The following is a 10,202-nucleotide window of genomic DNA, read 5'->3' as shown; positions in this document are numbered from 1 at the left end:
TGGCAGCAGATGTTAGCCCAGGGCTAATCTTCCTCAAAAAAAAAAAGTGGTATGTATAATATATAACATACATAATTATAATATATAATCACATATAATGTATATAAGGTGATATATAATATACATAATTATAATATATGATCATATATAATGTATATTAAAGTGGTATATAATATACATAATTATAACGTATAATGATATGTAAAGTGGTATATGATATATGTCCATAATTATATAATCATATATCATGTGTAAGTGGTATGTAACATATAATATACCTAATTATAATGTACGGTCATATATCATATACAGCAGTTCACGCGTGTGTAATATAACCCATACAACATACATACACTGAGAGCCCTGGAGCTTGGCGCGCTGCTCTGCAAGCCTGACCCGGAGCATCGCCGTCCCCGTAGGAGGCGGGATCCTTACTATTCCTGTTCCTGCTGTGAGTCGAGTCCCGCTGCTCAGATGGGGAGGTCGAGGCGCAGGGGAGTCGAGTCCCCGCGGCCCCCGGAGTGGAAGGACCAGCGGTCAGCCGGCTCTCACCTCCATCCAGGGCTTCCCAGCCCGCAGTCTCCTCGAGGGTCCGTGAGCTTGGACGGGAAAAGCAATGGCGTCTGGAGTTTTCCCTGAAACTCAGGGTTTCCTTCACCCACAAATGTGAGCAACGAAACACAGCAGCACGGGCAGGACCGGGGTCACTGTCCCGGAGAGGAATCCCCCATGTTTTCATCACATTGCAGTTGTTCCAGAAAGTTCCAGGGGTGGTTGACTTGTTACTGACTGGACCCCCGCTGGCTCCTTCTAATCAGTGCGTTCATACAGCTCAGGTTACCGCGTCACAGATTTGTGGTTTTTTAATACTCTATTTCAGTGTAGTTGGTTCCCTTGTAACCTTGTGGGTTTTCTTTAATGTATTTAAAGACATTAATCAAGGAAGGGGTCAGGGAGGTGAAGGGGCCCCTCGCGGACAGTGTCCGCCTCATTAAACATGCTCTGAGCCCCTGAGGATGGGGCTGCGGTCTCACCTCGCTGTCCCCCTGCTCTCTGAACCAGGCGGTCTCTCAGATCTGTGCCCCACGTCGTCCAACCTCCCTGATGCCCCCTGGGCCTCCGGAGCCCCCTCTGCAGGGCACAAGCTCCCTTTCTTCTTTTTCTAGCTCCCGTCTTCCCCATGTCCCAAAACGGAATGGAGAGATCCTGGCATATCCGACAGCAGGGACAAACCTTGGAGACACGACGCCAAGTGAAACAAGCCTGGCACGAAAGGACACACACTGTGTGACCCCCCTCCTGTGAGGCGCTCCGAGTCGTCAGATGCATCAGATAGAAAGCACAGCGGCGGCTGGGCCTGCCGAGGGGGCTGGGGCCTCAGTGTTCACTGGGGACACCGTTCTGCAACTTGAAACAAGTTCTGACAATGCAGCCGTAGCTGCGCAATGTGAATGCGTTCGTGCCCCGAACCGTACCCTTAAAAATGGTGCAAATGGTAAATTTCATGTTATGTATATTTTACCCTAATGAAAAAAGAGAGAGACATGGAGAAGGCTGCCAGCGAGGCCTGTAGTTACCAGACGGACTTGGGAGCTGTCAGTCTTGGGTTTCCATCCTGCTCTGCGCCCAGGTCACTTGGGCTGTGGAGTAACCCATCTGGGCCTCCTTCCCTTTCCAGACGGCTCAGCTGCAGAAAAGGGGACCCCCCCCCCACCGTCCCCCACCCCCAGAGCTGTTTGCAGCATCCTGGAGCGGGTGTCTAAGAAGTTAGGTCCAGAGCGCTAACTTCATCGGAGAGGAGCTGAGTCCGGGTCTCCTCCCAGGGCCCAGGGCGGGGTGGGGGCCGCTTGGAAAGGCCTGGCTCTCGTCCCCAGGCTCCCCGGAAGCTGCATGAGCAGAGGAGAGGACTGTGGGCTCGGCCAGACCGCCCGGCCTGCAGCCCACCCGACCCCTGGCTGCATCCTTTGCGCCTCGGGGTCCTCAGCTGCGAGATGGGAGCCTCCGCGAGGACGGAAGAAGCGAGCCGGGGGAAGGGATCCGTAAACGATGGCCGTCGAGATCCTCTGCTCGGGTCGCCTGCCGCCAGCCTTCCAGGGCGAGGCCCGGGCGGGTGGTCATCCCGGCGAACTTGGGCGCGGCCACGTGGGGCCTTCCGGGAGCGCGCCGCGCTGCGAGGATGTTAGGAACGGCCTCCCTCCTTCGGGGCTTTATTTCGCGCGGGCGCGGGGCGGGGCGGGAAGTAGGGCTCCAGCTGGGACGGGGGGCAGTCCCTCTCTTGGAGACCCCATAAATCAGCCCCCCACCCCAAGGCCTTAGAAACAGGGCAACCGGGCGCATCACTCTGGTCCCGCCGCGGCCACCGCCCACCTGGACTTTGGCAGTCGCCTCCTCGCCCTGTCTGTTCCCCGCGTGGCCGTCAGAGGGCGCCCGGGGGACCTGAGTCGGCTCCCAGCTCCCCGCCTCGCTCGGAGTAAGAGCCAAGTCATCACCGTGGAGCACACGGTCCTACACGCTAGGCCCCCATTGTTCCCCCTCCGACCTCACCTCCGGCCTCCCCCTCCCCCTCACTGGGCTCCAATCATACTGGCCTCCTTGTTGTTCCCCAATACTCAGGCATGCTCCTTCCTCAAGGCCTTTGCACTGGCTGTTCTCTGCCTGGGGTGCTCTTCCCACCCATCCCCCTCCACCTCCCATCTCCCTGTGGCTCTTTCTCATTTCATGCGTGTCTCTGCTCAAATGTCACCTCCCCAAAGAAGTCTTCCCTTCCCACCTGGTCCTGAGGGCCTTCATTGTGCAGTTGGGGAGGTTGTCCACTGCACAAAGCACTCATGGAATGGGTCAGAGGGGCTGGGCTGGAATCCAGCGCACACTCTGCTCCCCAAACTCCAGGAGAAAGGGGGGCTGTTTTCTAGTTAGCATAGAGGTGTCCTGGGGACAAGCAGCCGCCTTGTCCACTCCTTCACCCTGCGCTGGGAATCGAGCTGTGTCCTCCCATGAGATATGCTGTTGTCCGAACCCCCAGGACCCGCGAATGGCATCTTACTCAGAAATAGGGTCTTTGCAGATCTAAGCAAGTGACGACGAGGCCATACTGGAGTAGGGTGGGCCATGACCCAACATGGCTGGTATCCTTATAAGAGAAAAAGACCCACCAAGGCAAAAGGAAAATAGCCAGAAGACCGGAGTGATGTGGCCACAAGCCCAGGAACACCTGGGACTCCAGAGATGGAAGAGGCCAAGAAGTGTTCTCCCCTAGGGTCTCTCGAGGGAGCGTAGCCCCCAGGCACACTTTGATTTGGGACTTCTGGCCTCCAGAACTGTCAAAGAATAAATTTCTGTTCTTTTCTTTTTCTTTTCTTTTTTTTGAGGAAGATTGGCCCTGAGCTAACATCCATGCCAATCTTCCTCTACTTTCTATGTGGGACGCCTACCACAGCACGGCTTGATGAGCAGGGCTTATCCAAACCGGCCAACGTAGGCATCTGAAACAGAGCTGCGAACTTATCCACTATGCCACCGGGCAGGCCCCTAAATTTCTGTTCTTATAAGCCCCCAACTTGTGGCCCTTTGTTACCGCAGCCATAGGGAACTAACACGCCCTGCTTGGTTTTTCTACATGTCTCCATCTGACGCTGTACACACGGACCGTGGATCCTCCTCATTCGCGGAGGCCGCATTTGTGAACTCATCTACTTGCTAAAATGTATCTGTAACGCCAAAACGTGCAGCGCTTTCATCGACCTGCACAGAGCCGCAAAAATTTGAGTCACCCACCATGCACGTTTCCAGCTGAGGTGGGACAAGGTGACGCTCCACACTGTTTCAGCTCTCAGACTGTAGGCAAGGAGCCTTCCCAGGTCTACTTAGGGCCACGTTTTTCACATTGTTGTGCTTCTTGTTATCGATTTCAGTTTAAAACGGGCCCCAGGCATAGTGCTTAACGGCATCTCATGTTACTAAGCGCAGGGAGGCTGTGACGTGCCATAGGGAGAAAATACTGCCTTAGTTCATCTTCGTTCAGACCCAAGTTATATACCGCTGTTGGCTGTGAGTTCAATGTGAAAGAACCAACCCTATATATTAAATAAGGTGTGTTTAAGCAGGAACGCACATAAAACAAGCTGATGCACTGATGGGTTGACAAAAATGTCGTGAGCAGAGGCTCACGGTAAGGAGTGGTGGTTCAGTATTCGCTAACTCCGTGTTCGCGGAGACTGTAGAACTTACCAGGAACGGTAAGAATCGCCCACGTTTGGTTGAGACGTTCACTATCTGCCTCCTCCACTAACAAGTCCGCCTTCCCCCCAGCCCCAGCCCAGGGCCGGGACTTCTGTCTGCCTTGTTCCGCGGCAGCCGTGTGCCTAGAACAGGGCTGGCACCCAGTAGGTGCGCAACAAATATCTGTGCAACAAGCCCTCACTACCCCCACCCCCCACCCCCGACTCCAAACAAATCCCCAAAGACCCAAAAGGAACGGGGGCGAGGGGGCGTCAGTACAGTTTTAAAAAAAGGATCGGTTTTTAATTTACAAGAGTTCTAAATGTACAGAATTCTCCTTTAAAAAAATCGTTATACACAATAAATACAGTACAAAAAAATTTATCTTACAGTACTAGTTTTGTCTCCGAGATTTCAAAATCTGGCGCGGGCGGCTGGCGGCAGGAAGAACAGAGGGAAGACTGGCTGGGGGAGGGGGCGCGGGGGGAGGAAGACCCCGGTTTCCCGTTTGGGAGGTGCTCGCATTTCGGCCGCGGGACAGGAGGGTGCCAAATCTCTCTCTTTCTCGCTCTCTTGCTCACTCGAGCACACACACAGGGACACAGGACGCGGTGCCGGACGCACACACACGGACGTGACAGGTGCCCTCGGGCCTGCGCCGAGGCGGGGGTCCTGGGACGCTGGCTCGCGCCGCCCACCCCTTGCACTTCTGCAGACAACCTATAGGGGGCGGCGGGGGAGAGGCCTAGCGCGGCTTCCCGGGGACCCTCCCAGCTCTGAGCGCCCCTGACCCCCCGGATCCGCAAAGCCACACACACACACACACAAGCCCGGTCCCCCGACACGCGGGAGTGGTGGGAGCGACCAGGGCCCCCCCCATCCCTGGCAAACACACACACACACACACACACGCACGTGTCCCCGGGACGCAGGGGGCGGTGCAGCAAGAAGTAGGAAGCAACAGGAAAGGACACACCAGGATGACCCCCTCCTTTGGCAGGGGGGCGTTTTCCATGACAGCCCCCTCCCCTAAACCCACGACCCCCACCCAACAACCAGGCTGAAGCAGGAGGCGGGGCAGGAGGCCTTTGTGACTCAAATAACTTAGGCAAGAAAAACTCAGGGGATCCCCGGCTTGCGTCCCCCAGGAGGCTGAGGTCGGAGGCCCCGCTGCCCCCCACCCCGGCGTCCGCAGCGCGAGGGGACAGGGGAGGGAGGACCGGCCCGGTGTTATCTGTTCAACGTCCTGGCGCCCAGGCCGCCGTTGTGACTGGAGGGCGGGTAGGTCTCCGGCCTGTGCAGGGGGGCCGGGGAGGCGGGCGTGCCGGCCGCGGGGGCGACATGGGGGTACGGGGGCGCGGTCGTCCGGCCGGGGGCCTGCTGCAGGTTGAGGATGCTGTCGATGGCGCTCTGGAGGTGCTCGGTGAGCGTGTCGTCCTGCGGGCTGTCGCTGGAGAAGCTGGCCTGGTCCACGTCGGGGGACTCGGACTTGCGCCGCTTGGCGGGGGGCAGCGGGGGCGCGTCCCAGCCCGGCTCGCGGCTGCCACTGCCCTGCCCGGCGCCGGCCGCGGGCTCCGGGGGGCCGCCCTTCATCATGCGCTGGTACAGCTCGTCCTCCACCGCCGCCAGCTCGCGGATGAGCCCGCTGGTGGCCTCGTCCACCTTGGTGGGCATGGGCGCGGGGCTGCCTGCCCGGGCGCGACCACCGCCCGCCCCGTCGGGGCCCCCCCCGCCGCCACCCAGCGCCTCCACGTTCTCGCGATACGTCTTGCGCAGCGGGAGGCGGGGGCAGTGGGGGGCCGGGGCTGGAGGCTTGCGGTCGGCGGGGGCGGGCGGCGGGTGGTCCACCGTGCCGTTCATCTGGCCGGGCGCGGGGGGCGGCGGCGGCGGTGGTGGCGGCGGCGGCGGGGGCCGGGGCGGGGGCTCGGGCGCCTTGAGGGCGGCGGGCGGCGGCGGCTGGTGCACGGGGTCCAGGGCCGTGTTGTGCACGACCTTGCTGAGCCCGGCCTCCTGCTTGATCTTGAGCTTGAGGCCGATGCGGCTGCGGGCCTCGTAGGTCTTGATGGGCGGCCGATTGCGGGAGGGCATCGGGCCGTCCTCGTCAGCGTCCAGGGAGGAGGCGGCGGAGGACGAGGACGACGAGGACGACAGGGAGGACGAGGACGCGCGGGCCCAGGTCACCGAAGGGGAGCCGCCCGCGCCGCCGTGCCGGATCACCAGCTTGGTGGGCAGGTGCAGAGGGGGCGGGGCCGGGGCCCCGGATGCTGAGGACGGTGGGGGGCCGTGGCCCGGGAGCCGGTGTCCGACGTCGGAAGAGGCGGCGATGGGGAGGCCGAGGGAGCGCGAGGAAGACACGTACTCGTCTGCGAACAGAGCGGGGAAAAGCATGAGGCCTCGCGCAGAGCAGAGGTGAGGGGCAGGGGGCCCCGGGGCACCTTCTCTCCGCCGGGCTAAGCCCTTGACTCATCAGATCCTCAGGACACACGGTCCGGGATGACCCTTCTCAGCAATTCCCAAGCCCCCCCAACGTGCCAAGGGGGGTTGCCATCGCAGAGTGGACGCCACCCTATATTTTGCACCCCAGGCACCTTGGGGGCTTCACCCTAGTCCTGGCTCTGCTCTCCCGCTTTTCCGCTGTTCCATCCCCCTGGGTGGGGAGCGGGGGGCACCAAGTGTTCCCTCCACGCCAGGACCAAGGGGGCGAAAGGGACCCACAGCGATGGAGGGAGATGAACCCCGTTTTCTCTGGTCCGCAAGCCCAGGGGTCCGGGGAGGCCCGGCCACCGTGCGCGAGCGGGGCTCGGCCGCCACCTGACGGTGGAGTGAGGGAAGGCCACGCACCCCTCTCCCTCGCCCCAAATCCAATGCGTCTGCGCCTCACGGCAGGAGTGGGGGACCCCTCTTCCTCCCCTCCCCTCTCACCCGGCTTCTCCTTGGCCAGCTGTTTGTCCAAGGCAAGGGTGGTCTTCTCCTCCTGAATGAACATTCGGTCGATCATGACCATCTCCGCGGAGGGGCTGACCCTCTGGGGTGAGAGGGAAGATAGGCAAGTGAAGAAGGGAGGAGGGCGAGGGGACCCGAGCAGCCAGGATGGACCGGAGCCGACTGGGATCGGACACCAGCCTCCCTCCCTCCCTCCCTCCCAAGGAGCAGGAGGCTTCACCCTGCCCAGAGGGGGCAGGGGGGCAGGGCGGGGTCCCCAGGGAGGAGGTGACGGCGGCCTACCCTGGACTCCTCCAGGAGCAGGAGGCGGTATTTATTCAGCATGGCCTGGGTGCGTTTCAACAGCTGCGTGGAGACTGTCTCAAACTCCTCGTCCACTGCAGGGGGAAGAGGTGAGGTCCAGGGACACAGCCGGTGGGGCCGCGGACGGATGCGCACGGAGCGCACGCGCCCTGACCGCCGACAAGCGCGCACGCACCTGCTCCTCCCCACCCTCCGCGCCCTGGCCACCCACCTCCGCGCACGCACCAGGGACCAGGCGGGGGAGAGTTCGGGAGGCCTCACCTTTGTGGTAGTCGTTGGGGGAGGGGAGGGCACCCTGGTAGACGTGGTAGGGCAGGAGGCGATGCAGGGCGTCCTCGAAGGAGGGGAAGGCTGTCTTGTAGTCAGGGTGCAGGACGGAGCCCTGATGTTTGTGCAAATGCTCCAAGAAACTGGGCGCGGGGGGCGGGGGGAGACGGCACACACACAGAGCTGGGGGTGAGGCTCGGGAAACCAGATCCCCCCACCCGAGCGCAGACAACCACACGGGAAAGCGAGCGCTCCGGAAGCACGTGTGTGAACTGTGCCCATCGCGCTCGCTCTGTGTCACTGAATCTCTGGTGACAACTAGAAGAAGCCGGGGCTGTCATTAGCCCATTTCACAGATGAGGAAACCGAGGCTGGGAGGGGTGAGGGCCCTCCACCCAAAGCAGAGAGTGACAAAGAGGCAGAGCCGGCAGTCAGCCGCCAAGGCTTGAAACGCATCCTCCATGCTATACTGTCTCCTGCCACCTGGGGTCAGCATGTCCCCGCTCTGCCTTTGGCCAACAGCAACCTCGGGGAGAGGGAAGGGAGGCTGGTCGACTGGTGCGTTAGTGAGATCCTGTTCCCTCTCATCCGGCTGTTTTCTGCCCATAGCGCATGTTACAGGGACTTATGTCTCTTTATTGTGTCATTGTCTCTACCACCAGACATGCTCGTCTCCACCCTGTGCTGAAGACCAGTGGCCCCCACATGTCACAGGGCAGGTCTGTCTTGTGCTTCCAGAATCCAGCACAGGACTGGGCCCTGGGTGAGTACTTGATCAATAGTTGGAGAAAGGAGGGCGGAAGAGAGGGAGGGAACACAGGCAAGCATCCAACATTTACCCCTCCACCCACCCAGATGTCCCTCCACCCACCCATCCAGACAGCCATCACCCATCCTTCCACTCACCCATCCATCCTTCCATCCATCCTGCCACCCACCTATCCATCCTTCCACCCATCCATCCATCCTGCCACCCATCCACCGAAACATCCATCCACCCACCCACCCACCCATCCACCCATCCAGACAGCCACCCATCCACCGAAACATCCATCCATCCACCCACCCACCCATCCATCCACCCACCCACCCATCCACCCATCTAGACAGCCATCACCCACTCTTCCACCCACCCACCCATCCTGCCACCCATCTATCCATCCTTCCACCTACCCATCCATCCTGCCACCCATCCACCGAAACATCCATCCATCCACCCACCCACCCATCCATCCACCCACCCACCCATCCACCCATCTAGACAGCCATCACCCACCCTTCCACCCACCCATCCATCCTGCCACCCATCCAGACAGCCATTCATCCACCAAAACATCCATCTATCCACCCATCTAGACAGCCATCACCCATCCTTCCACCCACCCACCCATCCTGCCACCCATCCATCCATCCACCCATCCAGACAGCCATCCACCCACCTGTCCATCTTTCCACCCACCCATCCATCCATCCATCCACCCTTCCATCCATTCATCCATCCATCCATCCACCCATCCACCCATGCACCCAGCCCTCTGCCCGCCCCTCCCATGGCACTCAACCGGGACCTCCCCAGCCCTGTCTGAGATGCTGAGGCGCAGCACTGACCGAGCCACACCACATCCCTCCCTCTGGAAGCCAGCAGCCCAGCGGTGCACGCAGTCTCATCAAATCCTCACCCCATTATTACTACTCCGGCCACCGTATTTTCTAGGGGGAACTGAGGGTCTTTGAGGGGACCCATAGTGCCCCAGCCCACAGGGCTGACAACAGGTGGAGCGGGCATCTGGACTCGGGCCTGCCCGACCCCACTTCTGAAGGGTGGTCCCCCACCCATCCCGGGAAGACCCAGAGCCGGGCCTGCCACTCACCAGGCCTCTTTGCTGGGCTGCAGCGGGGGTGGCTTCTTCAGGCCGCTCAGCTTGCTGTCATACTGCAGGGGGGAGGAAGGGAGAGATGTTGTAAAGGAGAAGCCCAGATCCCTCCTCCCCCAGCCTGGGGCAGAACAGGAGAGCGCCGCCATCTCCCAGAGGGGACCCCGGCCCCCGCCATGGAGGCCCTGCCCGTCACACTCAACCTGCGGGAAGGCTGGGCCCAGGCAGGGGACAGGCAAGAGGAGGGTGACAGGCAGGCATGAGCCCTCGGCGCCCTCTGCCTGGGTCCCCCGCAGCCCCCTCTCCACCGTGGGTCTCGCCCGACTCCTGGTCTGGACACCAGGCGAGCTTCTGGTGTCTCCCTCTCTGCCCGTCAGATGGCCCATCTCCGTGGTCACTGCCCAGCCTCTCTCCTCCCACCCCTGACCCCTCCCCTTTTGCCTCCAACCTCTCCATCTTGACTTCCCTCACAGTCCCTCCCTACCTCTGGGGTCCTGGTCCCTCCACCCGCCTCTCTCATCTGGGTCCTGCATTCCCGGACAGCCGGCTCTGCCTCAGTCTCCCCACACGCGCCCTGCCCCTCCCTGTTCGACCGTC

At 60.9% G+C, this 10,202-nt stretch overlaps 1 protein-coding gene across 4 annotated transcripts in view; it reads right to left on the bottom strand.

Moving 5' to 3' along the window:
- Positions 1 to 4,494: 4,494 nt before the first annotated feature.
- Positions 4,495 to 10,202, bottom strand: part of BICRA (BRD4 interacting chromatin remodeling complex associated protein) — a 77,911-nt gene continuing 72,203 nt past the window's right edge. For all 4 annotated transcript variants that reach the window (XM_023650007.2, XM_070223117.1, XM_070223118.1 and 1 more), the window contains 5 exons: positions 9,603 to 9,664; positions 7,726 to 7,874; positions 7,444 to 7,538; positions 7,141 to 7,243; positions 4,495 to 6,581 (listed from right to left, as the gene is read on the bottom strand). In XM_023650007.2, the coding sequence (XP_023505775.2) occupies positions 5,449 to 6,581; positions 7,141 to 7,243; positions 7,444 to 7,538; positions 7,726 to 7,874; positions 9,603 to 9,664 (1,542 nt within the window). In that variant the 3' untranslated portion in view covers positions 4,495 to 5,448. The remainder of the gene's footprint in view (positions 6,582 to 7,140; positions 7,244 to 7,443; positions 7,539 to 7,725; positions 7,875 to 9,602; positions 9,665 to 10,202) is intronic.

The sequence above is a fragment of the Equus caballus genome, chromosome 10 (genome assembly GCF_041296265.1).
Source record: "Equus caballus isolate H_3958 breed thoroughbred chromosome 10, TB-T2T, whole genome shotgun sequence".
Classification (NCBI taxonomy): domain Eukaryota; kingdom Metazoa; phylum Chordata; class Mammalia; order Perissodactyla; family Equidae; genus Equus; species Equus caballus.
Note: the sequence above shows the minus strand (reverse complement) of the source record. Positions and strands in the feature narration are given on the sequence as shown.